The sequence below is a fragment of the Adiantum capillus-veneris genome, chromosome 26 (genome assembly GCF_014529385.1).
Source record: "Adiantum capillus-veneris isolate H3 chromosome 26, ASM1452938v2, whole genome shotgun sequence".
NCBI lineage: Eukaryota > Viridiplantae > Streptophyta > Polypodiopsida > Polypodiales > Pteridaceae > Adiantum > Adiantum capillus-veneris.
In genome coordinates this window covers 4,710,444-4,725,521 of record NC_140956.1, presented here as the reverse complement: position 1 = coordinate 4,725,521, position 15,078 = coordinate 4,710,444, and the positions used below count along the sequence as shown (strand labels likewise).

The 15,078-nt window shown below is 44.5% G+C and overlaps 1 protein-coding gene across 1 annotated transcript in view; it reads left to right on the top strand.

The window, feature by feature from the left end:
* The window catches only part of LOC147422919 (uncharacterized), a 28,432-nt gene extending 13,837 nt beyond the window's left edge, over positions 1-14,595 (top strand). Inside the window, exon 10 of the mRNA XM_086500973.1 lies at positions 13,957-14,595. Coding sequence (XP_086357099.1) covers positions 13,957-14,355 — 399 coding nt within the window. The 3' untranslated portion in view covers positions 14,356-14,595. The remainder of the gene's footprint in view (positions 1-13,956) is intronic.
* The last annotated feature ends 483 nt before the right edge of the window (positions 14,596-15,078 follow it).

Here is a 15,078-nt window from a genome sequence, read left to right as displayed (position 1 = left end):
TGTCCCATTTCACCACACTCGTAGCACTTTCGAACGTTGGAAGATGATATAAAATCTATGGATGATTCGCCTTCTCTTGCTATAAAAGCCCCATTTGTCGATGTGCTGGAGTTGGCTCCTTTTCTTCAAGAATAGTGACTATGTGGTCGTAGTTGGAAGGAAGTGCACTAAGGAGGACTGCAACTTTGTCGTCTTCTTCTGCTTTGCATTGGATGTAGGTCAATTGTGTAATCACGCTTTTAAGCCTATTGACCAAACTGGCTATGTCTTCCCCCTCCATCATAGTGAGTTTGTAAAGTTGCTTTTTCAAGCTAACTTTACTTCGTTTTGCTTTAGCTCCAAAATTCTCCTCTAGAACTTGTCAGGCCTCGTATGCATGTGTGCGCTCATCTATAAAATGTATATAATTATCATGGAGTGCAGTAATTATGATGCCAAGTGCCTGTTCATCTTTTTCTTGATTAAGTGCAGTAGAAGCCCTGGTTTGTGTGCCTTCGTGATCACTGAGAGCTGTTTTTATACAGCCCATAATGTTTTCTTCATTAAATATCCCCTTAGTTTAGTCTGCCAGGTATGGAAACCCTCCCCATTAAATTTTATGATTCCTTTCTCTTCCATGGTGCAAATGCTCGTGAAAGATGTCAGGGACTTGGTCTTACCAACAGAGAGACTCTCTCTATGGCAGTGTCTTGTCCATTTTACAAAATAGTGCAGTTTCGAGCTTAACAATTTTGATTCGTGAAGTCATTCTTCTTTCCTGAGAAGTACCTCTTCACTAAATCCTTGAGAAGTAAAAAAGGACGCCCGATTTGCACACCGATAAGAATGGTTGCTTATGTGGAGATCGGATCTCGAGCCAATGATGACTTTTGATGTGTGAAGCACCACTGTTGAGCTTGCTACTGAGTTGGGGGTGTCGAAGGATCGGAGGAGGTTTGTCGAGGCTCAGCAATGGGAACATGGGCTTGCACACACAAAGTGTGTGAACCATTTTTAAGAAAAATTGATTTATTGCACTCTGCTTGTCTGATGAGCATAGAACTGGCGACTGCGTGGATTGTCGGGAATCCGAGGGCAGCCAGGATTGTGAGTGTGTGTGTGTGTGTCTTTCGCCAGCGCTGGTTCTGCAGCTCACTACACACACAATGTGTGCGTGTGTTATATGCGCACACCAATCTCTTGCCCTGCAGCTTCAAGTCCTGTAGCACTGTCCGCTTGAATGTGTGAGCTTGCCTGCTGCCCAATTGCGGCCTCTAAGCCCCTTCTCAACTCTCTGCCCGATGGTCTGTTGTCGGCTCTCAAGCCTCCTTGGTCCCAACTTGCTCAATGCTCACTCCATTGCCCGACTCCGGCTCTTCAAATTGCTGCCGATTTTCAGCTCGTGCTACTACCCCATTCCAATTGTGATGATGTGATGCTTTGTTGCCCGACTCGGCTAATGCTCTCAATTCTAAGCTGGTCAAATTTCCCGTGCCTTTGCTCACTCAACAGAGTTGCTTGGCCAACACATACCTTGCCTCGCCGATTTACTTTGCAAGCTCCTTAATCCTCGATTCTTTTCTGCATTGTCGAGATCTACCAAATGTCTCTATTTTTTATTTGATCTTGCTTGACGAGATGCTCGGTTTCTCTTGCAACTTCATATTCAAAAGCTTCAAAGGTTCAAGGAGGGCTGCACGTGCGGAAAGCCGACCGAGCTCTGATACCAGTTGTAAGGCTTGGGTTGATGAATTGATACAATGATCTCAAGGTCGTTTGAAGCTTGGAAAAACCATGGCTATACATAGTAGAGAGAGAGAGAGAGACTCACACTCAATAGGCCATAGTGTACATACAATATATTTACAACATATATTATGATTCATATACAAAAGGAAGTGTTTATGTACAAAAGTTCTCACAGCCAGTATCCGGCAGCTCATATCTCTAGGTGCCTTTTCGAAAGGCTACACACATATATGTAATATGTGTCACATCAAAAATTGAACTAGGTGTTGAAGGAGTTCCCATGCCCACCTTTCAACGACGTGCCAGGTAACATTCAAATTCCGTTTACGCACGCTTTATACACATGGATTACAGGCACTTTCCAGAGCTTCAACCAGCGTGTTACTTCTCTGGAAAACGTTAATGTTCAGACGAACATTCGCTTGACCTCTCTCGAAGGGGCCGTGCAAGGGTTTAACGCCTCGCTTACCGCTCTGGAAAATACGGCTCAGTCGACAACTACGGAGGGCGAAACTCATCTCCAATAACTGCCGACGCAGATTGCTGCTTTTGGGCGTTCACAAGGTGGTCCGACTGCCACGATTCCGTACAAAACTACAAATTTCTCAAGGGAGAAGAAGGAATGTACGGAAATGGCCGTAAATACTAGTAGACCACATATTTCGAACTCCATGGGTAGCATGATGAACGGAGGATTTAGACGATTCGTCTTTATTTGCGCAGCAAGGCGCTTACCTGGTGGCGTCATATGACAGAGAAGCCTACGACGTGGGCTGACTTTTGTGTGAAATTCAAGAAGGATTTCGCTAAAATGGATTCTTTGAAAGCTTACGCCAAACTACAGAGTCTTTCGATGAAAGCTCTGTATATTGATAAGTTCACGACAATTTTCAAAGAAGCGCTCACCTTTTGCAAGGTGAATTTCACACACGTTGTGCACATGTACCTGCTGGGATTACATGAAGATTATCGTTGGGTCTTAATTAAGGACAAATCCCCGACTGACGTCGAGTATGCAGTGGCAAAGGCAAGGACATGAGAAGAAAAGAATTTCAGACCATCAATCCGGCAAGGGTGCTTCGAGGAAGCGACCTCGATTCAAGCAAAGGTCAAAATCACGTCGAGACCTTCTCAGGAGAAGAAGAAAGCCAAAAACACTTCAATTGCTGATGTAGTGAAGAAGGGGGCCTGCTTTGGATGTGGCCAGATAGGTCACCAAATCAAGGATTGTCCCAAGAAGAAGACAAAGAAACCGCAAGGTCGTCCTTTGGTTCAGATTCACGAGATCTCAGGTAACTCTGATGCCATTCAAGTTGAAATCCATCATTTAGCGCACAGTTCATGCACTAACTGTACCTTCAGCACCATAAAGTGTTTGATAAGCATGATCTTCTCAGTTTCCCCGGGAAGATCAATGGTCACGACGTGAGCGTACTCCTTGATAATGGAAGCTCACACAATTTTGTGGATGCTAAATTGGTGCAAAAACTGAGCCTGCGGACGCGCGACAGTGACCATGAGTATCGCGTGAAGATGGCTCGTGGCGAGGATACGGATGTATGGAATCAAATGGTTCCAGATTTGTTGCTCGAGCTAGCTGATTACAAAGAGAACCTGGATTTCCACATCGTGCGCCTAGATAGAGCAGATGTTATTTTAGGAATTCAATGGTTTTATTATAAACAAGACTCATTGTATATAGACTATGTACATCACTCTCTTGTTTTTGTTAAACAGGACATGCCTCATGAATGTGTTTCGCTTTGTAATCAAATTTTTGTAAATAATGGTTTTGCAATACCCGTTGTTATTACTTTGGAAATGTATAAAGATACAAAGTCTTTTGATGTTGACTTTTATCAATGTATACCATCTGCTTGGTTTGATTCATTAGTGCTTGGTACTTTTGTCACCAAGTTTCGTAAAAATGTTTCATGTTCTTCTGTTGAACTTGAGGATTCCGACGAATCCAACCTTATCCAAGAAATCATGACTGATTTCAAGGATGTTTTTCCTAATGATCAACCTCCTGGCTTGCCTCCCTCGAGAGGAGTAGATCATGGCATTGAGTTGGTGGTTGGTAGTCAGCCCTTCTCAAAGCAACCCTATCAGTTTAGTAAAATCGAGGAGGACGAGATTCAACGTCAGTTGAAAGATTATCTCGACAGAGGTTTTGTTTGGCCAAGTAAATCCATGTGGGGAGCGGCAGTGTTACTTTCTCGAAAGAAGGATAACACTATGCGCTTCTGCGTGGATTACAAGGGGTTGAATAAGCTCACTGTCAAGAATAAGTACCCGCTCTCGCGCATGGACTATTTGATAGATCGGCTCCATGGAGCACTGTATTTTACAAAGATAGACCCGCGATCAGGCTACCACCAGATATGGATGAAACTGGAAGATATTCCTAAGACAGGTTTCCATACGCGTTATGGTCACTATGAGTTTTTGGTCTTGCCTTTTGGTTTGACCAATGCTCCAGCTACGTTTCAGCAGATGATGACTGATCTACTGAGACCATGTTTAGGCAACTTTGTTGTTGTATTTCTTGATGACACCTTGATCTATAGCCGAAGTTTGTCTGAGCATTTAGCACATATACGCGCCGTTCTTTAAGTACTGAGAACTGAGAAGCTTTATGCTAAAGCTTCGAAGTGTGAATTTTTCAAGAAAGAGGTTCTATACTTGGGTCACAATATTACTAGCGATGGAATTCGCGTCGACCCTGAAAAGTTGGATGAAGTGCGGAATTGGCCCATTTTGAAGAATGTGCGCCAAGTAAAGTCCTTTTTAGGCTTTACAGGATTCTTTTGCAAATTTATCAAGGGCTACTCCAAAGTTGCTGTTCTGCTCATGCAACTTCTAAAAGGAGGGGTGAAGGGACCGAAGACTTCGGGTCCTCACTGTAAAGGTAATCCTCTTGTTGTCTGGATTGAGCGTTTCGACGAGAGCTTTCGGACATTAAAGCACTTGGTGACTAATGCGTCAATATTGCATATTGTGGATCCTAGCAAACCATTTGTGGTTGAAACGGATGCTAGTGATTATGCTATTGGCGTTATACAAGGATGGACGAAAACTACCTGACGCTGAGATGCGTTATCCAACGTATAAGAAGGAGCTTTATGCCGTAGTCCACGCCTTGAGGAAATGGCAACACTATTTGTATGGCTCTACGTTTGTTACATGGACAGATCATCACTCCTTGCGCTATGTCTGTGATTAGGGTGATCTCAGAGGCCGGAAGGCTAGATGGGTTGAACTTATGCAAGAGTTTGACTTTGAGATCCGTTAAAGAAAAGGAACCAGCAATCGAGTTGCCAATGCACTCAACAGGATTCCTTAGGTTAATGCCTTGTCTATGGCTGAGATCTCCACGGACTTCTATCTCTCTCTCCGGAGGCTATGTCGTTCCTAAAGCTATTTTGACAAGATATGGAACGAGGTCGAAGCGGGGCATGACTCGTATCTTGGTGGTCCGGAGACCCAAGTGAGTCGTGCTGGAGAGATGAGACAACGACAATATTCCATTAGTGGTGGACTATTGTTCATAAATGGAAAAGCCTGCGTGCCAGAAAGCGATGAGGTTGGGCAAAGGATTTTGTTTGAATGCCATGATGTTCCTAGCGTTCGGCACCCAGGTATCTAAAGAACTTTGGCTTTGGTCAAGCGATACTTCTATTGGCCAAGGATGCGCTCTTACATAGAGAGCTATGTGAAGAGATGCGCTCAGTGTCAAGTCAATAAGGAAGAGCACCTTAAGAAAGCTGGCCTGCTACACCCATTGGAAATCCCAGGTGCCAAGTGGCAAAGTATTTCCATGGACGTCATCGTTGGTTTGCCAAATACTAGTCGAGGCAATGACGCCATTTGGGTTATGGTCGATAGACTTACGAAAATGGCGAAATTTATACCAACGAAGTCGACAGTAGAAAGCCATGAGTTGGTAGGTTTTATTTATCGATCAACTTTACAAGCTGTATGGTCTGCCATAGGATATCGTCAGCGATCGAGATACTAAGTTCACTGGCAGATTTTGGCGAGATGTGTTTGCTCATCTTCAGACAAGTTGAGTATGTCATCTTCTGACCATCCCGAGTCCGACGGACAAACTGGGAGGATGAATCAGACGTTAGAGGACATGTTGAGAGCTTATGTCTCTCACAGGCAGTCTGATTGATCTTCCACAATTAGAGTTCGCCTACAATAGTAGCAAGCTTTGCTATTGGATTTAGCCCGTTCATGTTGATGTATGGATTTGAGCCTAAATCCCCGATTGCTATTGACTTAGAGAAAGTCGAGGAACGCCAAGCTCGTGATTTCCTATATGATATGCAAGAAATGCTCAAATTGGCTAAGGATAGTATAAGAACGGCTCGAGATCGAGTCACTACTTATGCTAATCAAAAGAGATCTCCCAGAATTCTAGAGGTCTATTTGAAGATACCCAAAGATTCCAAGACCATGCGAACTGGAAAGCATTATAAGCTTTTAGCTAGATATTCTGGTCCATTCTTGGTCACAAAGAAAATTGGGCGAAGCTGACGTTGTGCCTATCGAGGAAAATGTATGGCAAGATATGCAAACTGAGTATACTCCTCCAGAACGAGAGGTAGTTTTAGATCATCGTACCTGTCATCCGCGCCAAAAGGCTTATGACAAGTACTTAATTAAATGGAAGGGTCAATCTGAAAGGTTCGCCACTTGGGAATCAATTAGAGCTTTGAAAGCTCAGTATCCCCACTTCATTGATGAGGACATCAATGGTTCTTAAGGGGGGAAGTATGTTATGTCCCGCTCATAGGAGAGGGGATCTAGCCTAGACACCGTCGAGATGAGCATCCAGTGTCCGGGCAGACGTAGTGTGAACTCGGCCAGTGTGGCCGGCCATTATTATAAAAGGGAGGCCAAGGCCTCTTTTTTAGTTATCGACCCCCATTGGGAGAGTGTTGCCAGTGGTTAGCCCATGAGGCTAGGAGTGCGTGAGGTCACCTTGAGGAGGTGAAGCTGGGTGGTATGGGACGTTCGGTCTTACAGGTGCACGCCTACGTCCTCGGACGTTGGCCCGAGCATGGGGGAGTTGCCGGATGGTGGCTATGGTCGGCCGGCCCCGGACACAGTCCGATGTCACTCATTGCCTACCGAGCCCCGTCGGCCACCCCCGAGCGCGTCGAGCCCCGCAAGACCCGAAAACGTCCCGAAAGTAGCCAAGCCCGTTGACGGAAGGTAGCCTTGGCACTCGCCGAGGGGGGGATTGTTGGGTTAAAGGCCTAAATAACCCCTTTTTGTACATTTTTATACTTTGTCCATGAATCTGGACACATTTTTTAAAGGTCACTTATAATAAAAGTGGGAAAACCCAAAACTCACTTATTGAGTTTTCCCCAAAAACGTGAGCCCTCTCTCTTCTGCTAGCGCTTCCTCTCCTGCTGGCCTTCGCCTCCCCTCTCTGTACACACACTGCACTTCCTCGCCTGCTCTTTCACTTGCACACACCGTCGCGCGCTCATCAACTGGTATCAGAGTCCGATTAGGGTTTGCCCCCAAACTTGCAAACGCTGAATTTCAGCCAAGAAGGTCAACTTTCTCGCGAGATTTTGCAATTTCGTCGCCATAGGACTTGTCCCTGGACACTAGAGAGCTCCCGGCAACCAAAATTGACCTAAAACAGGCTGAAATTAGGTCAAAAACAGGAAATTACAGGTTATGACAGCAAAATACAGGTTTTGCAAATGATGTATTATGGTGTGGGAATACTTTTGCTAAGTCCCCGCTACCCGAAAACCCTGAAATTGCCGAAAAACAAGCTCTAAAACAGGTGTTTTAAGCAAATTTCAGATTTACGCAGGTTTTTGCAAGTGTTTTTATGGTGCGATTACATTGGGGAAAGTGCAAATAGATGTAATCCACGCACATTTGACAAATTTTGTCGATGTATGACCATCTGTGGCTCAATTTCATGCAATTTTGATGCTACAAATTGGGGCTTTTGCGCTTACATGCTTCTAAAGGCTGTGTATTAGCCTTATGTATGTCTTCTGAGGTTAAAAACAACAAAATTTGTTGTTTTCGAGCACAAATTCGCTCGCTGAAATTTCCTGCGCATAAATTTCAGAATTTGAATTTTGTGCCCAAATCGTCCTATTTTGCCCCAAATTGCTCCTGTGACCATTTGGAGCTGTAGTGCTCATCTCAGTGAGGCTAGACTCCGATTTTTGCGCATTTTGCCCAAAAATTCAGTATATTATCCCTCTTATTTGGTGCAACTATGGCCTCATCTTCTTCAGATGTGAAGAACCTCTTCGAGATTAGGAGGTTCGATGGAACAGGTTTTGATCCTTGGAAAGACAGGATTCAGGGAATCCTATTTCTTAAGGATTACGAAGGGGCACTTGAACAGGTGAAGCCACAGAATATGATAGATGAAGCATGGGTTAGCATGAGCAGGAAAGCCTTTACATACATTAAAATTGCCATGACAGATGAGACCGTCATTGATGTGAAAGGTCTCACGACTGCTTTTGATGTGTGGGAGAAGTTGAAGGGAATGTATGAAAATACAACGCCTGTCAACCAGGTGTACTTGATGCAAAAACTTGTTGGCATGCAACTAGATGAGTCCAAGAGTGCGGCAGAGCACTTGTCATTATTCGCAGGTACTTTGTCGCAGTTACAGGATTCTGGCTTGCCCCCTTTTGATGATAAGCTGAAAGCTATCTTCTTGCTTATGACCTTACCTGAGTCATGGGAAACTTTGGTGGTTTCTTTGTCCAATAACCCCAATTTGACCTTTGATGGTGTTAGGGGTTCTATCTTGAATGAAGAAATCAGGAGGAAAGCAAGTGGAGAGGGAGGCAGCTCTGCCAACATGGTTAGAGGCAGGGCAGAAAAGAAGAATGCTTATGCACAAAGGAGTAAGAGTAAGAGTAAAGAAAGGGGAAATGCAAGCAAAGGCAAAGGTGATGTGACTTGCTATCAATGTGGCAGGAAAGGTCACAAGAAACCCGATTGCAGGTACTATAAAGCTGAGTTAGAAAGAAAAAAGAATGGCGGAGACAAAAAGAAAGAGAAGAAGGAAGTCAAGGCAGATGCACAGAATAGCTCAAAGGACAAAGAGAAGGCCAATGTGGCTTCTAGTGTCGTGATTGAGGAGCTGTCAGATGTAGAGGACATCTTGTGTGCCACTTTGTCAGATGATGATGCCTTGCATTGGCTGAAATTAACTCTCACATGGAGTTGTGGCACAAGAGGCTTGGCCATATGAGCCAAAAGGGCCTTTCTAAGCTTTGTACTTTAAACAAGCTTGATGCTAAAGGCACAAAGCTTGACTTTTGTAATGAATGTCAATATGGCAAGCAAGTAAAGCGTTCTTATTACTCTGGTGTCTCTCGTAAATCTTGTGTGCTTGATCTTGTACATTCTGATGTATGTAGCATGCCTACTAAGTCTACGGGTGGTGCATGTTATTTTGTCTCCTTTGTTGATGATCATTTTAGGAAAATTTGGGTTTATTTGCTTAAGTCTAAGGATGAAGCCTTTGCTGCGTTTAAGAGATTTCATGCATTTGTGACCACCCAAACTGGTAGAAAGCTAAAATGCTTGCGTACAGACAATGGGGGGGAGTACACAAGTGCTGAATTTAACAAGTTTTGTGAAAATTTGGGCATTAAGAGGAAGCTTACTGTGCCATACAGCCCCTCTTCTAATGGTGTGGCTGAAAGATTCAATAGGACACTTTGTGAGAGGGTGAGATGCATGCTGTCCACAGCTAATCTCTCTCATGGATTTCGGGGAGAAGCTTTGAAAACTGCAGTGCATATATGCAATCGATCCACTCACGTCTTTGAAAGGTGACATCCCTGAAGAGGTTTGGTCTGGCAAGGCTGCTTCATATGATCACTTCCGCATTTTTGGTTGCGAAGCTTTTGTGCATGTAAGACCGGAGTTGAGGAGTAAACTAGATGCGAAGTCCATTAAAGGCCTCTTCATGGGATATGGTGAAGAAGGCGAAATGGGTTACAGGATTTGGTTACCTCAGCTCAAAAGGGTTGTACGCAGCCGGGATGTTGTTTTTAATGAGGCAAGGCTGCTTCAAAACAATTGTGCCTCAAAGCATGACCATAAAAGGGTGAAATTTCAGCATGACCAACCACCTGTTAGGCCTATTTTTGACCCTCAGGATGCACCACAAATGGCTGAAAATGTAGATGATCCAGTGGTGTTTGAGCCAGATGATGTTGGACAGCAAATTGAGGCTCCTGAAGGGCATTTGCAGCCAGGAAACAATGCTGAAAATGGTGCTGAAAATGATGTACAACAGCCCATTGTTCAGGATTTTGTCGTGCCACCTGATGTAAACCCATTGCCGGATAATGTGGATCATTAGGTGAGGCGGGTCTACTCGTCAAAGACGGCCTGTGAGTCGATATGACCCCTCTTTGAATTACATTACGTTGATAGATGAGGGAGAGCCTCTTACGTATAGGGAGGCAAAGACATGTGAGCACAGCGACAAGTGGGAGCTTGCTATGCAGGAAGAGATTAAAGCTTTGCATGCTAATCATACTTGGGATTTGGTTGAATTGCCCAAAGGAAGGAAGGCTATTCCTAACAAATGGGTGTATAAAATCAAAACTGTCGATGCAAAACCCAAGTATAAGGCAAGGCTTGTGGCAAAGGGATATGTTCAAACCAAGGGCATAGACTTTCAGGAAGTGTTCTCTCCTGTTGTGAAGATGACCACTTTGCGTGTATTGTTTGCCATTGTGGCTGCTCTTGATTTGGAAATGGACCAAATGGATGTACATACCGCTTTCTTGCATGGTGATGTGGAAGAAGAGCTTTACATGAAGCAACCCGAGGGTTTTGTCATCCCTGGCAAGGAACATTTGGTATGTATGCTCAATAGAAGCTTGTATGGGCTGAAACAATCATGTAGACAGTGGTACAAGAAGTTTGATTGCTTCATGCTTAAACATGGTTACAAAAGAAGCCATGCAGACCATTATTTGTATACCAAACGTGATGAGGATGGCAGCCCGATCATTCTTGTGCTCCATGTAGACGATATGTTGATAGCTGCAAAGAAAAGAAGCATTGTTGATGCTCTTAAAGGGCAGCTGAAATCTGCGTTTTCAATGAAAGACCTTGGGGCAGCTGAACATATACTTGGAGTCGGTGTTACACGGCAAAGAGACAAGCGCCTATTGTATTTGTCGCAAGAAAAGTACATTGAAAAGGTGCTGGACAGATTTAACATGGCTGAAGCAAAGCCTCTTGGTGTGCCATTACAGCCATATGTCAAAATCTCCAAGGATGATTGTCCCAAGTCAAAGGAAGAAGCCAATGACATGCAAAGTGTGCCTTATGCTTTAGCTTGTGGTTCACTTATGTATGCTATGGTTGCTACTAGGCCTGACATAGCCCATGCAGTGGGAGTTGTGAGCCGGTTTATGGCTAATCCAGGCAGGTTGCATTGGGATGCAGTGAAGTCCATTATGAGGTACTTGAAAGGGATTAAAAACAAATGCCTCTGCTATGGTAAAGGACCAATGGAGTTGAAGGGATTTTGTGACTCTCACATGGCTGGTGATGTGGATACACGGAAATCCACAAGTGGCTATGTATTTACTCTTGCGGGAGGTGCTGTTTCATGGTGTTCTAGATTGCAAAAGATTGTTGCATTGTCTACTACAGAGGCTGAATATATTTCAGCCACTGAGGCTTCCAAAGAAGCTATTTGGTTAGCACGCCTATGCAGTGAGTTTGGCTTGCCTGCCAAGGCACCTATGTTTGGTTGTGATAGCCAGAGTGCTATATGTCTGGCAAAGAACGCCATGTTTCATGCACGCACAAAGCATATTGATGTGCGGTATCACTTCATACGAGAAGTGCTTGAGGATGGCCTTATTACATTGGTTAAGGTCCATGCATCACAAAATCCAGCCGATGCTCTCACTAAGTGCTTACCCAAAGCACAACATCATCTATGCATAGAGATGGTGGGAGTCACGTAGCTTAAAGGCGCCATTGGCATTTATGCCTTTAAGTGGGAGGTTGTTGGGTTAAAGGCCTAAATAACCCCTTTTTGTACATTTTTATACTTTGTCCAGTTTCATATTGAACCTGGACACATTTTTTAAAGGTCACTTATAATAAAAGTGGGAAAACCCAAAACTCACTTATTGAGTTTTCCCCAAAAACGTGAGCCCTCTCTCTTCTGCTAGCGCTTCCTCTCCTACTGGCCTTCGCCTCCCCTCTCTGCACACACTGCACTTCCTCGCGTGCTCTTTCACTTGCACACACCGTCGCGCGCTCATCAGGGATTGCATCACAATGTCACAAGAGGGGTGCGGGGAACTCGTCGCGTCACCTCACCCGTCCCTCGCTCCGCGGTGCGCCCCGTTCCCGTCTCAACCGAGCACCACTACCCTTTGTTATGGGTGTGCCCGGGACACTCAAGGTGACACCTTCACCAAGAGACCGAGGGTCCGCAACATAGAGCACGCGGGTTGGGAGGCTCGCGTCTAGCTGACTTGTCCCCTTTGGCGGCTCATTAATGGGCTCGTCCAGAAAACGGCCTGAGATCATGTATAGCTCGATGCGCGCAGGAGCCGTCTCGGCACCGCGCATTCATGAAGTTTGAGTTGAGTGCGGAAGCGTCTTTGGATCATGTTGAGCGAACAAGGCTATTCAAGCCTTGAGCGTATGTCTAAGAAGTCCCCCTGGAACTTTCTCAGGCCACCTTGGGCTAACTTGAAAAATTACCGAAAATGCCCCGGACCCGGGCTGGGTGGTTCGTCCGACGCGTGTCTGTAGGCGGTTCGTGTCACGGAGATCCACTCCTCATGTTCGTTTCACGTATCCTCTGAGACACGAATTGTATTGACCAGAGATTTTCCTATGTCCTTAGGAGAAGAAGAAGTCCCCCTGGAACTTTCTCAGGCCACTTTGGGCTAACTTGAAAAATCACAGAAAATGCCTCGGACCCGGGCCGGGTGGTTCGTGTCGACGGAGATCCACTCGTGTTCGTTTCACGTATCCACCGAGACACGAATTGTATTGACCAGAGATTTTCCTATGTCCTTAGGAGAAGCAGGTTGTTTGGAGCTTGATGATGTTTCTGTGCGTTAGAATTTCTTCTCAACACATACCATCTATGGTCACCACCACAAATTATACATAATCCATCCTTCTTTGAAGTTGAAGTATTTGAAGAAGAGCCTTGCTCAGTATTGAAATGCTGATCTTGAGAAAAATCATGTCTTTTACCATGATCAAGCGGAACATTTGAAGGAGATCTGCTTTGAGATTGTCGATCATGAGAGTAGGACTAGGTCACAACTATTGGTCAAAGGATGTAACTCTTAGTCTAGAGTCATGTCTCTTTGAAAACAGACATGCTTCTTGATATGTGTCTCTTCATCTCCTATATAAAGGAGGCTATGCATACAATTCGATTAATCAAATCAATTCAACAAGTGCTCTCGTCTCTTGAGTCTCAATTTAATCTCAAGTATGAAGTTTTAGTTTTAATTCTAGAACTATCACCACTAATCCTCACATCTGCCGCTTGCCCACGGGACTTGCCCCGCTTCCTGTGGATGCCTGCAACTGCCCAACCCTCAAATAGGATTGTCAGAACCTACCCAAAATTGGCCGACATCGCTCGGGGCAGCACAATTAATTTGAAATTTGACCATGGACCTGCTTGGAGCTTGCCGAGACTGCTTGCCTTTGCCCCGGGTAGGCTCAGTTTTACCTCCCTTGCCATCAATGACCTCATCCTTTGTAGAAGCAACTGCTTGGAGGGACTCCCCAGATCCGCTCATGCCAGGCCCCAGTGAACGCTTCAAGGGTTGGAGCCCTACATTAAGATGTGGTTGGTGGTTGTCCTGGTGATGCAAACACTCTTACAGCTGTTCAAACATTTGCTACCTATGCTGGCCTTGTGGCTATCTGGTTTTGGTCGTGGTGGGCTTGCTTTTCTCCTTGTATGTTCTCATGCTTTCTTGTTTCTTGCTTTTCTTATACTTGGTTTATTTTTGTTTGTTTTTCCTTGCTTTACTGTGTGCATGTGTGTGTGTGTGTGTGTGTGTTGAGGCAAGGTTTTGTTTGCTTTATGTGTTTGGTGACTTGCTTTCGGCTGCGTGCATGCCCGTGTGTCTGCTTTAGTAATGCGTAGCCTGTTTGATTATAACATTTTTGTAATTTTCTATTTATATGCAGGTAAAATCACCTCAATGGATTGCAGATGGGTTGAGAGAGCTTGCTAAGGACATGGGAGTGTCAAGTTGTAGTTTAGGCACCACAGGAAACATACAGGAGTCAATCTTGGATGAATTGAACTCGTCAATTGGGGTGTTATCACACCTTGATCCGGCCGGATCCAACATGGCCAATCAGACCCCAGTTTTTAATGTGGATAATTCACTTGTCTCAGCTCTGCCCAGCTATATTTCTTTTGAGCCCACAGACAATCCACTCAGCAGTTTTTTGGCAGAAACAGGGTTTGTTTTCAGTCCTCTGCATTATGTTAGGCGGAAGAGGACAAAGCAACAGGACGAAGAGAATGATCTGCCTTGGATTGACTGTGGCGTAGTAGCATCCCCCATTGATGTTCAATAGATAGCAGCAGCTCAAAGGCATGACTTTGGCGATTGCATTTTGGTCAAGTCTGTGGAAAAAGGATTTGCTTTGCCTGCAACTCTGCTGGTTGTAGCGCTTCATGTCAGGAAGAGAATTAAGCAAGAGTCATGCAACTATTTCTTGTCATCCACCACCTGTTACAGTCTATCCTCAATACTGTAAAATTCTCATGTTTTAAAGGTGGGTTTAAGAATCCTGACCATGTTCTGTTATCCACAAGGTGCAGATCGTATTGGACAGAGCCTTGTGATCATGGCCGAGTTTTGCTTCTGTCATCTGCTATGATGCCTGAGACTCCTCTACAGGAGGGAGGCTATCATGTTCTTTTGGTAAAGGTGCATTTTGAAGATTCAGTGCTTGGTAAGATGGAGGCATCATGGCCTGCGGTGGTCAATGCAAGGTGTCTATGAAGTTTTGTCAGTTTGTTTCAAATGCCTGCATTGTACATGCTTGGCCCTGTAAATACATTTCTATTCAACCTAACTATTGTTATCAATCCCATTAAGATGCATTTATTTGCAATTCAGTGTACAAATTGAGGAGCTAAAGCAGTTTGGAACTGCCTTTTTGTCCAGTCAACAGAAGAAAGTTAAAAAAGACCATGAAGCGTGGGGTACTTGAGTTGTTTTTTTCTTTTCTTAAAGTTTCCTTGTTGGATATTTTTGTCGATGTCTATTTTACTGTGTATCTTTTACACTTGCA